This window comes from Marmota marmota, unplaced genomic scaffold (assembly GCF_001458135.2).
Source record: "Marmota marmota marmota unplaced genomic scaffold, marMar, whole genome shotgun sequence".
Lineage (NCBI taxonomy): Eukaryota > Metazoa > Chordata > Mammalia > Rodentia > Sciuridae > Marmota > Marmota marmota.
In genome coordinates, this window is record NW_026000037.1 from 33,040,987 (window position 1) to 33,057,367 (window position 16,381).

Genomic DNA, 16,381 nt, shown 5'->3' on the forward strand with positions numbered 1-16,381 from the left:
CCCTATTTTGTACTTTATTGAGAGACAGTGTCTCACTGAGTTGCTTAGGGTCTTACTAAATTGCTGAGGCTGACTTTGAACTCCCAATCCTCCTGCCTCAGCCTCTCAATCTTCTGGGATTACAGGCATGTGCCACCTTGCCAGGCCTCAGCAAGTAAAATTAAGAATGGACCAAAGAATGATGATACCAAAACTGAGACTGATTCTCTTTCAAATGTTCTGGAACCTCTTAAATAAGGAGACAACTTTCCAGAAAACTGCCAAGGATATTATGTAGATGCTCTTAATGGATGTAAAGTAACTCTTCACTCATAAAAAGAAAAATAAAAGAGAGGTTGAAGAATTCTGACTCTGCATACAGATAGTATTCCTTTTAGGTTTATCTAACATAACGAGGCAAATATTTAAATATTTAAGTACTATATTTCCCACTAATATCATATAATTAGGCGCATTACTCTGTTTGGCTTAATTAATACTGATCCATGTGCCACACTCGATACTCTGAATAAAATGTTACTATTACTATTACTAAACTGTTAGGTTGGGAAAACTCAGGTAGACAATACTAGCCTATTATAACTGTTTTCTTCCTAAAAAATACCCCCAGAATGTGATGATCTATTTCATAGCCTGTCTCCTCTATGTGCTCTTGAGCAGTGTCGTACAGGATGATGATATTGTGGGTGGTTATTGGTATATCAGCAGAGCTCAGGGAAACAAAATTAAGACTTCTTTTGATGTTGAGCTGGTCAGATGTGGATATCCAAAGCCATTTTAAAACTTAAGGGAGCCGGATACGGTAATCCCAGAGGCTCAGGAGGCTGAGGCAAAAAGATCACAAGTTCAAAGCCAGCCTCAGCAATTTAGTGAGGCCCTAAGCAACTCAGGGAGACCCTGTCTCAAAATAAAACATAAAAAAGAGCTGGGCATGTGGTTCAGTGGCTAAAAAATCCTCAAGGGAAACACCTAAGAGAAGCTATAGTTGAAATTCTCTTATCATTTCCATTCACAATGGAAATGAATGGCTTCAAAAGCTTCAAAAACTGTATGAATCTGGAGGGAATAAGTAATAAATACTAATTTTGTTTTTCTTCCATCTGAACACTCTTGTTATCTGTGTAGATATAGCCTTGGATGTTAATTAGGAGATCAACATATCAGAATATATCACCCAAGACTGTTTGCTGACTGATTCACGTGTCTCCCATATCTTCCTCAGGGCTTACTATTAGGAAGCCTCCTAATTTCAAACTCAAAATTCTTGGATTTTACTACCTTGCAGGGGGAAAAAAAATCAATATCCCAGAGTATCAGAGATCTGCATCTTAATCTAGACATGCCACTTACTTTCTACATGATTTTGATCTAATTACACAATCTTTCTTGGTCCCATTTTTGTTCATCTGAAATTTCATCTGGAAGTTTTTTCACTTATAAAGAAAAAATGGAAAGAGGAATATTGATGGAGTATAATAAAGTTACGTTGATTTAAGCAGCGAAGTACTAGTTTAAAATACACACAGGGATCATAGTGGAATAGATGTACCAAAAGTATGTGTAGCTGTGAGTGTAGAAAATTGTGCAAAAGAGAGGTAGCATCACAAATCAATGGGGATGGGGGCTTATTTAATGAATGTTATTACAGAAATAAGCTTGCTTTGGGGAAAATATAAATTTGTATGACCATCACATTTCATCCACTAAAATATGTGTAAGGTAAATTGAGGCTGTATTAAAAATTACATCCTTTTTTAAAAAAATCTAGGAGATGACTTTGATGATATTTATCTGATCTCTTTTAATGATGAATTTTATAATGATAAACATAAGGATAAAAATTTCAAAAGAAATAATACTAAATATGACTAGATAAAAATTGAAGTAAGTAAAATTAAGGAAAAAAGAATTGGGAGAGTATATTAAGAATACTGAAAAATTACTCTTTTCAATACATAAAATCTCAAAAATCAATAGATTCGAAGATGTTCATTGTAGTATTGTCTTTAATTGCAAAGAATTAGAAACATCCTGAAAGACCACCAGCAGGGAAATGGTTAAATGCATTTAGGTATTTCCATGCTATGAAATGTAACAACTGTTTAAAAAGAATGAGATATTTTTATATGTACTGACTTGGAACGATGCCTGTGATATATAGTTAAGAGAAAAAATTATATCATAATTTATTTTATTATTTCATTTTTTATAAAAAGGAAAAATTACACATATGTATTATATATCATCATATACCTATCTTATATAAATTATTTATTCAGATAGATAATAGATAAGCTGGCAGATGAATAAACAGGTAAGTAAAAACTCTCTGGAGGGAGCACCCATCTGTTAATTATAGTTATTATGAAGGAAGTCATTAGGATACAAGGGGAGTTTTACTTTTTACTCTAAATAATCTAATTTTTTATTATTATATATTTTAAAACCATGCATTAATTTTGTTTTATGCAATAAATAAAATTGATTAAACCCACAAAAGTATACATTCTCAATAGGAAAGGGGGAGGAGATACTCACAAAAGGGGAAATGCATGCAACTGCTTACTTGCTTTTGTTGACTTCTCCATTTCCTAAATTCAAAGAAGCACCTATGGTAATTACTTTTTAAAGAATAACACCAAATGATAATGATATTAACAAGATTAATAGGCCTTCCCACATCTTATCACGTCTTAAGAAACAAGAGTCAGGACTCAGTCATCCTTGCTGGTTCTCAAGGTGTGGGTCCTGACCAGCAGGAGTGTGTATACTGCCTGGGAACTTGGGAGAGTGCAATTTACCTCCACAGACTTGCTGAACCAAAAATCTGGAAGCCCAGCAATCTCCATTTCAGTATGTGTTCCCAATTACTCTCATGATCAGAAATGCTGGAGAACCATGGATCTACTTTTTCACCCTAAGGCAAGGTTTCTCAACAGTACTACTCTTGATGCCTTTTTTTTTTTCCCTGTTAGCACTAGGGTTGAACTCAGGGGCATTGTACCACTGGGCTACCCCGACCCCAACCCTTTTTTTATTTTTATATTCAGACTGGGTCTCAGTAAGTTGCTGAGGCTGGCCTTAAATTTGGTATACTCCTGTTTCCACATCCTGAGTTGCTGGGATTACAGGTGTGTACCACTATGCCTAGCATACTGTTATCATTTTAAGCCTGATGATTCTTCGCTGTAGGAGACTGCCCTGAGTATTTTACAATGTTTAGCAGTATCCTTTGCCTCTGCCCACTGGATGCCACTAGCAATTTGCCATCTCAACCAGTCATAACCTTCAAAAATTTCTCCATTTTGCAAAATACCTCAGGGTGGTTGGGAGGGGAGGAAAACTAAATTTGCCCCTGGTTGCAAATGCTCCAAAATTTGCAAAAAAGAGTAAATGGAAATATTTTTATTAATTTACAATCTTACTTATTCTAAGTAATCATAGGGAATAATCCATTCTGTCTCACATGAGGTAATGACTAATATGTATTATACATATTTTATATGTATGTATTATGTAAATATATAACATACATATGACATAGAATTATTCATGTTAGAAGTGAAAATGATGGATACAGAGTTACATAAAAAGTATTAAATAAAGAAAATTATATAGAGTATTATATACTTTTTATATTATTATATAAACATTTGCATCATCTAAAGGTTAGTAATGTCATTCCTTTGCTCAAATCCCGAGAATATCACATTTAGAATTAAATCCCAAATCCTTGCCAAGGCCCCCCAGTCCCTCACAGTATCTTTTACCTCCTTCCTCTCTCTTCTTGGCATGCAACCACACTATATGCTGTTCCCTGCTTCTCAAATCACCAAGCACAGCTTCACCACTGAGGCATTGTACCTACTAATTCCAGCCTGGAATTCTCCTTCCTCTGATTTGTGCATTTAAGCAGGACTTCCTTCCTTAAGGTGTGTTCTCTGAGCATCCTATCTGCACTTTTCAGCACTCTCTGTTTATTAGGGTACTACTTGGAAGTGGAAGCAGCCAGGCCCTGCCCATACTAAGAAGACAGGAATTTCTGAGGACACTTTCTGGGCCATCAGGATTTTTAAAAGTATCCCCAGGATCAGTGGAAGAACTACAACTTCTCTTCTTAGTTTTTTTTTTTTCCAAGTACTTCAGCACCTGAAATCCCATTTGTGAATAGTATAATATTGGTTGTCTGTTTTCTCCCACAAGATTAATGGATCCTGAATACCCAGGAGAATTGCCTCCAGAATCCCCCACAGATACCAAACTCCATGGGTCTTCAAGTCCCTTCTGTAAAGTTATATCATATTTGCATATAACCTATGCACATCATTTGAATCATTTAAATTATTCCTTGATTATTTATAATACTTAATACAATGTAATGTTGTGCAAATAAGTTGTTATACCATATTGCTTAGGAGAAAGTGACAAGGAAAAGTCTATGCATATTCAACACAAACACAGGTTTTTCTCCAGTAATTTCAATTTGCACTTGATGGAATCTACAGATGTGAAACCTCTGGATAGGGAGGACTGTGCAGGCTTAATCTAGGCAATGACTCTATTTCACTCATTGCAACTGCCCCAACATTCAGAATGGTGTCCAGCAAGTGGTGGGTACCTATAAATTTTTATGAAACAATAAATGCTTACATCGAATTATCAATGCTTTTTAAAAATTATTTTCTAATAAACTTTTCAAATGTTTTTTAAATGGAATAATGTTATTTTATAATAAAAAAGGTTAAGGCTGATTTTTAAATCTGCTTTTTAGAACACTGATATATTTGAAGCACAGGGATTAGCACATATAAGACATTCAATAAGTAGTAAGTAATGTGAATGTTCCTTTTTGGTATATAGTATGTCAGAGGTTTGGCTCTGATATTTCCATTTGTCATTGTTGTTACCTTACAGAATACATATTTCAACTAGAAATAGGTCATTAATTGAAATCTATGAGCTATTCACTTTTTAACTTTTCAGTTCTTATATCTTATTAGATAATCTGAATATTGTTGTAAATGTGCTTCAGGACATTTCCATAATGTCTAACAATATAAATGTGAAACAAGTAAATAATTGAAAATGTTTCAGTCTTCTGCACTGAAATTAGTGCAAAGTGGTTCAATAAATAAATAAAAAATCAGAGCATGTTAGTTATCAATATGCAATTGCTACATAAGTCTCCTTTTCTATAATGTGCTTTGAAAGAATTATATATGCATGGCTTTAAAGATTATTTAAAAGGAAAATGTCAAAATATAGCAATAACTTCCATTTAGGATGATGGTTTTAAGCTTATTTTAGAAAATAATAATGATATAATATCTAGATATAAAATTGAAGGCTACAATTAGTTTAAGCTGATTGCTTTATAGATTGACATATAAAAGTGGCTGAATCATCTGTGAACAGTCGCCTTGAAACACATTGATGTTAAATGTAAAAACACTTCATAAAGGCTCTCCCAATTTTGTAATATTTAAACATTATTCTGACATACAACTAACACTTTAAGGGATAAGGTGAAATTTCTGATAATTTCCAATTCTTATAAAAAGGCCAGTGCAGACAGCAGTATAGTTTGTGCAAATTTGAGGGTAGGCAAGCATATGGTTAGCATGTATCCCTCCAAAATAGTTACAGCACATAAGAAACATAAGTTGAGCATATTGAAAATTTATTCTATTTTTAACAGCCTCTCTTCAGTTAAGTGGTCAAAGTCACAATTAACATTTTGCATGCAGTGGCTGAGCTATATTTTGAAAGCCAGGTGTGACCTGATGGCAAGAATACATTTACCATCATGTTTTTTTCATTCCAATAAAGCCATTCTCAAGTTATGTATGTTAAAAAAAATCACAGCATTCCACAGATAGGGAGAAGAACATTTATAATACACCTCTATAACTTGAGAATTGTCCTGCAGGCAATTAGGTGGTTCTCAATGTCCTTTGCAAGTCACTATGGTAACAGCAAAGCACAAACTTAAAAGAAGTTTGCATTCGTATATCTTATTGGACTGAGACTATTATTAAATGCTTTGGTCTTCTTAATTCCACCTTAACTTTTAGTTGTCTCATAAAGCTCTCTTTCAGTTTCTGTCTTTTGGGGTTTTTTTTGGTTGTGATTTTATGCAATTAAAATTTCTTTGAGTTAGAAATTCAGCTCACTTTTGGAAAAACTTACCTAGCACATAGCTCTCTGATAGGATTGGGGTTTTTGGTTTTATTTTTCTCCCCCTTCTTCTCTCCACCCCCCCACCTCTTCTTTTTGGTCTGGGGTTCAACATCTATAGCACTGGATTGTAGATTGTTTCTAAAATAATCTTAAATTGATGGATCATTGCTCCTTTCATTTGGGTCTGACAAAAAGTAGCTCTAGCATTTCCTCTTCCTTTTTTATGCTATAAACTGTATATCACTTTACAACTCTTGCCAGAAAAATGAATACTTACCCATTTCAAGATTTTATAAACTTGAAGTTTACTTAGCAGTATAAGAATTGCTTTTACAATGAATATATATCAAGTGACTATTTCATAAACAAATTCATAAAATCATAATTATATGTTTTGTCAGGCTGTATAAAACTAAGCAGTATTAATAAATAACCTTTCTCAAAAAAAAACTTTCAGCTTGGGATCTTTTTAGTAAAGCATTCACAGGCATTATATTTTGAGTTCATTATGTTCCCTAGAATAGGTATCTTTGCTATAGGGTCTCTTGGGAATAAATTAATGGTGGGTAAGCGTACATTAAGAATAATTTGCAAATATTGATTAAAAATCTAAATTTTATTTACCTTCTTACCCATTTATCAATTCACTGTATGTTACTATCTCAGCCATATCTTTGCCCTTATATTTCTCACTCAGATTTTTTCTTTTACCTCGTTTTTTGTTTTGTCATAAAAGATGAATTTTTACTGAAACTAGTTTTAATTGTTGCTCAGAATTGATAATGCTTTCATGATGTTTAAGGATCAGTGAATTCTAACTCCCACCAGAAGAATAAAACTGACCAGAAATGATCACAAGTGACATCGTTCTGAGTTAGCTGCTACAGATATGAAATCAGTGTGACAAAAGGGGGTAAAATTCATAACACTTTGGAATCATATGTTGTAGGCCCTTAGGAAATCACACTACAGCAGAATTTTCTAATGTATTTCCTCAGTGTCACTCACTAGAATGAATTGATGTACAACATTAAGTAAGTTACAGAAGATACAAGTTAAATAAAGATGAGCAGGGATATTTTTCTATAGGACTTTTCAGAACCTTTATGAAGCTTTTGTGTGTTGTGAGTTTCCAAAAAGAAAAAAATGGCACATAATTTTCTCCAAAGTTTTTATTTGGAATGCCATTTTCATGAAGCATGTCAAAGATATGGTGTTTCACAGAACTTTAGTTAAAGCTGACCTGGAAGTATTGCCCAAATCATGGTCAAAACATGTTTGGTTTCTGAATTGGACCTTCCCCTCCAATAATACAATTCAACTGCAGGGTACCCTACCAGAAGTCCAACTCACTGTTTTTGAGAATTTTCGTCCTTAGATACTAGATTGAATAAAAGCCATGCAGGCTTTTATTTCTTTCAGTAGACTTTGTTTTTCTTCTGTACATGCTTTACTAGTTGAAGCCTTTAGAAAAAATGGCACTCGCAATGCCCAGCAGGTCCCCACAGTGAGAGTGGAAATTATGGTATCTGTGATGGAAGATAAAAACAAAAGAAAGAAAAGAAAAACAAGAAATATAAATATTTTTTAGGATAGTATTCCAACTATACTTTTGAAATTATTCTTGACTCCTTATGTGGTCCTAAATCAACAACTTAATGATTTGGGAGTCTAGCATGGTAAAGAATAAGTAAGTTCACGTTACAAGTTTCTAGCAGCATTAATACATTTCCTAGATACATTTTGCCAATTTGATAGTCTTCTTCACTAGATATGTATCCACACAGTCTATTATGAATGGGTCTCATCTAACTTAAACTTTAATATGAGAATGTGTGTGACTTTCAACATGTATCACTTGGGTCAGTAATTGGTGACTTCTACTCTCAGCATCTTTTCTAACCTAAAGTTTATTTATTTCTCAACATAACAACTGTTGCTTTATTGACATTCAAAAAATAATTGAAAATTAATATGTATGAATATGCACATATACTCATTCATTTTGTAACAGGAAATAAGCAAGATAGCATATACTCTATATACTTCACATCTGCATTTTCTAATTAGCTTTCTTTTGTAACTGTCTCTGATTAGATGTAACTTTATTTTCCCAACTAAGGAAAAAAATTTTAAAGCTGCTATGAAAATCTAATCTGCGATAATGCAAATATAACAAGAATAGAAAACTATGTGTTATTTTCAAAATTTTGCATAGAACAAGATTATTTTAAAACACTTGTAAGTTAGAGTTTTATTAAAATTATATGCAAAATGTGAGAGAAATGGATACAAAGAATACAGTCTTGAGGTGGAATGACTATTCCATATTTACACACGTATAAAAACACAAATGACTATTTGTACAGGAAATTGATGCATTGGCAGAAATCCATTCTGGGAGTCCCCCTCCATGGTCCATTGGCTAGGACAGTCAAAAAACATTTTTAAATGGAGGCTCAAACATGCATCTCTAGTCTCCTTCTCTTTGTTCTATTTAAAGTCCTTCTTGATTCCCTCCTCTGGATTTGGCCTAGCTCTGGATTATAAAACCAGGTTTTTGTAAGCAGGAAAAAATATATAAGAACTCTTAGGAAATAGGAAAAAAAAAGAGTCTAGCTGCAAAGTTATCAGCTGCATCACTCTTCCAGTCTCCTTGCTTTCCTCTAAGGGGCTGCATTTCACTAGCTGGGACCCCTTGGAGAACTGAGATAGACTTTCATTCACCTGGGTTTCTCCATGCTGTGGACTATTACAAATTCTACCCCTAACCTCCTGACAGCCATGACTGGCCCCTCCAATGATCTGCTCATGAATCTGCCCCAATTTCTAGCATTACCTTTCTGAGTATGACTCGGTTTTGGACTCCCAAGTATCCCAAATGTCATTTTGAAGTGTCCTCTTCCATAGCTTATGACCAGGGAGCCCTGTTCCCTGATAGGAAATCCTTATCAGTTTAGACTTTTACTACCTGTTGTCAAAGTCCTCAAGGCAACTTTTACTACTTTTTTACTCAATTGATTATTTATGTTATTTTTCTCCATATTTTCCCTTAAAAATATTTTATTGTGATGGAATCAGAGTTCATATCATTGAAAAATACTAATTTAATATAAAAAAACTCTCTTTTTCCTTTATAGTGAATCTTACTAATGGCTTTTATAATACACTTGTCCAGGAGAGGCTTAAGAGACATCTTAAACTGAGGTAATTGGCATGCTGAAGGGAGTAAAAGCCCACTTCATTTGCCCTTATATAGGTAGGAGGATACTTACATAATTTTACAGGCTTTTGGTAAATGAAGTAGCAAAGTGGCATAGCTTTTTATATTTCAAAGGAAACTTTATATTTGAAGTTTCTGATAACTTACTGATACTCTAAAAATATGAAAATCCCTTCCAGAAATGTAGCCATGCCAACAATGCTCACAGGTACAAATGTTCTCCAATAAAATCAGAAGAAAAAGGGAAATGTGAGACAGAATATCTTGAATGTTCAGTCCAAATTTGAGTCAGTTTGCCCACAATAAATCTATTATAACAAGGCTTTCAATCACAATTATGCAGCAAGGAATAAGAATTCAGACCCTGTGATGGACCTTATAATCATGTGGAAGGCGGCACAGTGAAAGGTCAGGCCAGTTATTAAACCCAGAGGCCATAACAGATACCTTGGCAGTGATGCTTCCAGTAGTGTTGGAACCACATTTCCTGGGTTTGAACTTCAGCTCTATGTGACAGCAGCTATTTCACTACTCTGTCTCTCTGCTTTTTTTTTAAATAGGCTGAATAATAGAATATACTTTGTGGGGTTTTTATGAGGATTAAATGAGACAATAAAATTGCTTAGAACAATAGTGATTATTATCACTACTGGGTCAATATAGGTTAAGTACTTTTATTGGCCGTGTTATGTGCCATGAACTTGTTCTGTGGGCAGGTATAAGCCCATACACATATGGCTTTGGTCTTTCTCAATCTCTTTAAGGAGAGAGAAAGCATGGCCTTAGCCATATGACTAAAAATGTGTGTTAGTCTGCTTTTCATCACTGTGACTAAAATACATGACAAGAACCCCTTAGTGGAGGGCTGATTTATTTTGGCTCACAGTTTTAGAGGATTCAGTTCATGGTCAAATGACTCCAAGGCAGAAACATGGAAAAAGGGTGTGGCAGAGAAAAGATGTTCAGATCATGGCAGACTGTAAACCGAGGGGGAGGGCAGGGGATGCTGGCGGGGAGGGGGCGGGGGGCAGGAATAGACATAGTCCCCAAGCCACACCCCCAGTTACCTACTTCCTTCAGCCATACCCCACCTGCCTATGGGTAGTACTTAGTAATCCATCCAAATTATTAATTCATCAAATGATAAATCCACTCCCGTGGTCAGAGCTCTCATAATCCAATATTTTCACTTCTGAACATTGCTGCATTACCTAGCCCAAGAGCTTTTTGGGGGACATTTTGAATCCAAACTATAACAGGATCATAACATACTTTGGAGATTCAGGTTTGTGCAGGGATAGAAATAAAGCAGGTCTCCTCTGATTTGGAACTAGGTAGCTCTGCACAGGACAAACAAGGAGAGTTCTCTGAAGTCCAACCAATTCCACAATGTCCATGCTAAACTCCAAGGCTAGAAAACCCACTGTTTTATAATAAAGTGTTCCTTTGCCCTCGCTTGTATTTCCCTTGGGTTGGGTTTTCTGGTAAAGTCCAGAGTGTAGTGTTTCTTAGCACCTTGTCTTTCTACATGCCATCCTTATTTCCTTATTTTCTTAACATCATTGTAACCTCATGATTCTGAATTATAATGTAAAACTAAGTAAGCACCAGCTATTAGGAAAACGTTATTTTTTTAAGCCTTGATTTTTAGAAGGAGGCTTTATTTTCCTTTTAGGAGTCTTGTGTTCATCAGGCAAGACAGGACCCTTAACAAAACCACCTCCCAGTGTTTTGTTGGTGTGCCAGCTCTCCATACAATCAGCACACAAGCAAAGATTTATTTGGTTCAAATGGGACTCTTCTCTTTTTCTGTGCAAACACTATAGGATTCTGCCTTTTGTTGACGCATGAGGTAAATTGGCTGTCTAAATGACTAGAAAAACTTAGAATTTTGCCACAAAATTCAATGTCTCAAAACCTTGCTCCTCTACAAAACATTTCAGATAGCATTTGCCAGGACAACTTTACTCACTCTAATCATTAAAAACTTAATTTTTCTCAGTCTTTATGTCTGTCATCAACTATTACTTATGCATATATTTTTATATTAATATTGTTCAGATACATATATTTTAAACATGTCTCACCTGTCTTCTCCATTGACTGTAAGAATTTCAAAGGCTGAATCTTAATAATTCCACAATAAATTTTTGCTGCTTAAAATATTTATTCATTCATTTCACAAATATTTGTTGAGCACCCAAGATGGCCTGGTATACAGGGGATAAAAATTCAATAAGATGCTGTATCCTTTTTACTTCCACACTGAAAAACATGAAATAAATATAGATAATTAAATAATGTTATAAGTGTTCTAACTCTGTTTTACCAGAGTTAAAAAAAAAAATTTAATTGCAAAGGAACCACAATTTTACTTCACATTTCCAATAGAATCTTTTTTTCTTCACCCCTCTCTCCACAGGATAGTGGCCAAAGCCTCCAAGAACCTCATGTCCACACAAAGCTTAGGGATTGTATTTGGACCCACTCTTCTTCGAGCAGAAAATGAAAGCGGGAACATGGCAGTACACATGGTATACCAAAACCAGATAGCGGAGCTCATGCTGAGCGAGTACAGTAAGATCTTCGACTCAGAGGAAGACTGACAGACAAGACAAGTTACTGAATATGTTCACATCTGCCTTGATGCCTAATATTTTTACATTTCTGTAAACATATTTCTGAAATATTTTTTTTCCTTTCAGGCGACAGATGCCTCATTTTGTGAAAACTTAATGATGATTTTGTGCTTAAGTTCCAAACATTTGAATAAAATAATTGACAATATTTGTCTATACGTGTTCTACATTAACCCCTTCATTGCTGTTCCTTCCAGCACTCTGAGAGTACATCCTACATGTCTCATACTCATAAGTAGTGTGCGGACTACCACAACCCTGAAGTCTAGCTCCATGCTACTCCTGGTTTGAGGTGTGAGGGCATGCATGTGTCGATATGGGTGTGCAGAGTGAGTATAGCTGAGAGTATGGGTATGTGTGCACATGTTTACCTTCCCACAATCCATGCTGCAACAGGCATGTCCCCACACTTCTATGTGTCCACTGGAAAAGCAAATGGAAAGATAGAAGCCCATAACTAAGAAATGTAATGTAAAGAGATCATGTTTTGAACCAAAACAGAGATTTCATCTTTCAAGAATACTGTCCAGCTATTCTCATTGTTACATGGTGAAATTTATAAATACAACATGTTGGATGGTAGTTTCTCTGGAGAAAAATCGCAATTCAAAGCATTTTCCATTCAATAATCTTTTCACAAACACAGTTCATAGTTCCGTAAATGTATTAACTTATAAATTAGAGGCAAACTTAGTTTCCTGCAATTTTGATCCTTATTTTATACAGGAATTTCATGACTGCTCACTTTTAATGTTAACATCCATTTTGAATCTTCATCAAACTGTATGTCTCCCTTTTCTCTGGCTATGTCATTTTATGTAGAATTTTTATTATGCTTCTGAGAATGCTTTATTGGTGAATTACATTAAATCCATCTAGAAAGAACTTTTTTAAAAGGCTTTTTTTTTTTTCGTATGCCCTAAGGATTACTTGACTAGACTTGGATTGCTTTATCCATTTGATGGTTAGTTTCAGTTGTCATGGATAAACAAAGGGGTAACTGTCTAGAATATATCAAACATTGTTTTATTTTGAAAAGTATGTTCTAGCTGAACACATCTCATGCCCGGTTTTATGAAAGTATTCTGCTGATAAAAATGTAGACTTATGTTTGACAGCTTTTTAATCAAATTCAAATGGAATAAATAAAACTAATCCAGGGTGATAAAGAGTAAGTCTAGTTATCGATTTGTTCATAAAATGAAAAATAAAGCATGTAAATAAAACGCGTGAAGCATGGATCCAAGAGCAAACACTTAGAGCAATAATGAGCTCAGGGCATAGGCTGTGTGCATTGATGGGGTGTACAGAGAGGAAGAGAGAGAGAGTCTGCTCAAGAGATAGCCAGATGTGCACACAGCTCCAGAATCCACAGAGCTGCCTGAGGAAGGACAGGTTCGTGGGCCTCTTTCAAATGTCTTTATTTTAGCAAGGTGCCAGTAAATGGGTTCATGGCCAAAGAACAGAGAAGCATCCACATAAATGCTGAAGTGTGGTTCATTGAATGGGATGCATATGTGTACCACAAAGCCAAGAAAAGTCACAGGAGACTGAACCCCATGGTCTAAAGTCACCAGTAACAGCGAGCCAACAGATTGGCTAACTTTACATGATTCTTATATGAAAAAAATGTAATTATGCCTTTCAGCAAAACACAGAAACATGAAACAAGAGTTTCTGGCATTCTATTTCGTCTTCCTCATTTCCATGACATTCTCAGTTAGGTCTTCTCCAAGACTTTAATTATTTCTTTTTGAAGGGGGAATAGCAGATTTAGTAGTTCTAGCATTAACATCTTATCCCTCACATGAGTCCATCTTTAAAGTTATTCTGGAAACATCAGCCAGAGAGAAGTAGCATTGAAAGCCAAATACAAGTGGCATTACCTGCTCTGAACAGGGACTCACAGCCCCTTGTCTCTGCTGCCTTCCAGATTTATAATCTTCAAAAGCACCAGCTTCTTGATTTCCAATCTGATGGGATTTAGCCTGATTCAAACCCCAGCTGTGTCCTGTCCCTGCCTGCTAAGGGCATTTAATCAGAGAATGTGCTTCCTCTCTGGAGAAAGACCAGTCCAAGGTGCTGAGCCAAAATGCCCATCACAGGATCTGACTTATACACACTGAAAGCACAGAAAGGGTTACAGCAGAAGGTCATCAGATTCCATAACATCTCTAAGGCAGGAATGATGGTTGTTTCACTCTTCCAAGTTTTAAAGCCAAGAATGTAAGTATACGAGGTTGACTCACTAAGAAGTTAGATTTTACAAAGCTGATTAATATTCCCCATCAAGAAATCTTGAAAACCCAACAACCACTTCTTAACCACCTAGTCTGAGCCAGGCACAATTATAAGCACCAGTGATACATACATAAGGTGTATACTTCTAACCTCCCTAGTTTCACTGTCTGGTGAGGGGGAGAATTGCCTAAGGATTTGTTACAGTTCAATACAAGATCAGGGACTTAGCCATCACCAGGACCATGTAGCCCCATCGTTCAGCACATATACATACAGATGCTCAAAATGCACTTTTGAATGAATGGATAAGCAGAGGCTGTTACAGAGATATTTAAGAAGTGCACTGATTGACAAGAGGACCAAACATCAAGTTGTACCTGGGGGAGTTAGATGAGGCTTCACTGGGCAGGTAAAAGGAGGGAGTTCTATCTAATCTTGACTGATGAATGAGATTTACCAGACAAAAAAAAAAAAAAAATGCAGACAACATGCCAGGAAGTAAGGATGGCATGAATCAGAGACATGAAAGGCCTGACATCTCCAAGAAAAGGAAGAAGCTCTGTGAATAGGGAATAAAATGTATGCTTGGCAATTTGGGAATACAGAACTGGAGAAAGATGTTGAGGTCAGATGTAAGCCAAAATATTCAGATTGTTATCTTAGAAGCAAAGGCATCCAGTGGAGGTTGTAAAATAGAAAAGCCCTACAGAAACATTTTTTTTTTCCTTAGAGGATCTCTGAACAGTAGGCAAGAGATACAAATCACTGAGACTCCTATTTTTTTCTTGTGTGTATTAGTGTGTATAATTTTTAACATTTGCTAAGAATACAATTATAATCTTGTATTCTTAAAGTCATTTCTTTATTATGATAAAAGAAACTTTTATAGAAACTCTAATCTAGTCCATAAAATGGAAACACAAATTCTAACCAGTTTCCCTGGAACATCAAGCAGTTGATAGATCCCTCTTAGCACAGCGTCCCCTCTCCAGCATCTAGGAGGTTGCCACTCTTTCTTATGGAAACAAAAAGCTTCTTGGAGATGATGTGTATTCTATCTTATATGATGAGGGTCTGACTTTACTTAGCATGTGCCATATGACAGGATCACCATGCCACAGCTAGTAATTGAAAGCCATATGACGGTTCTCCCTATCCAATTAGAAAACAAAGGATCCAATTAAGAAAAATTAGAAAAGCTGTTAAAAGGAAGCAATCATTTGCCAATAGTGCTGTCCTTACAGTTTAACACAGCTAGAAATTGACCTGTACTTCTCTTTTCCACATTTATTTTTGTGAATTATAAGTTAATCACCCTGTCAATTCCTAATTAAAAGGCCCTGCAAAAATTTCCATCCAAAAGGACTGTCACTAAGAGTTCTAGGTCAAATTGCTCTGTTGTCAAAAATGAGAAATAAAACCAAAACAATATCCAGTTTCTCCTGGGATACTCAAATTCTGTCTTTCTTTTTTTTCCTGCTGTTGTTGGTTTTTGTTTTATTTTTTTGTTTTTTGTTTTTTTTTTTTTTCCTGTGGTGCTAGGGATGGAACCCAGGTCCTTATGTATGCTAAGTAAGTCCTATACCACTGAGTTATAAACCTTGCCCTGGACTCAAATCTTAATATGCAAAATAAAAAAAATAGACTTTCCTTTCTTCAAATATAATAATTACATTTTATTTCTTCAGTTGAAATGTATATCTTATGGATAGATTCTTTTTCTCTTTCTTCATACCAAGGATTGCAAATGCAGATGCTTAGTAGCCCAGGTGGGTAATATAAATGAGTAAAGAGGAGAAAGTCACAGGCACAATGAAGTGATAGCAGCTGGAGAAAGCTCAAGCTCTATGCCTGACCGAAGGGCTGGATTCTGCTCAGCTGGAGCCCATGTTGCTTATGTGGGAATGTGGGCCCAGTGTTTCCAGGTCTTCAGATCTTCATGAAAAGCCAGAATTTCAATCTACATGGAATCTGATTTTTAAGAGCACTAAATAAAACATGTCTGAACAGACTCAGTTTAAGGGACTACATTTTTGTGATCTCAATGTTAAACTTTCTTTCCATGCTGTAAAGCTTGCTCCCTAGAAAATGGTAGTGC

General features: G+C 35.4%; 1 protein-coding gene across 3 annotated transcripts in view; it reads left to right on the forward strand.

Annotated features, from left to right (window-relative positions):
• Positions 1-12,190, forward strand: part of Arhgap15 (Rho GTPase activating protein 15) — a 621,152-nt gene extending 608,962 nt beyond the window's left edge. Inside the window, exons 14-15 of one of the 3 annotated variants that reach the window (XM_048812226.1) lie at positions 11,826-12,029; positions 12,109-12,190. In XM_048812226.1, coding sequence (XP_048668183.1) covers positions 11,826-12,009 — 184 coding nt within the window. In that variant the 3' untranslated portion in view covers positions 12,010-12,029; positions 12,109-12,190. Of the gene's footprint in view, positions 1-11,825 lie in introns of all 3 variants that reach the window. The other 2 variants (XM_015479148.2, XM_048812228.1) reach the window with 2 other exon arrangements.
• The last annotated feature ends 4,191 nt before the right edge of the window (positions 12,191-16,381 follow it).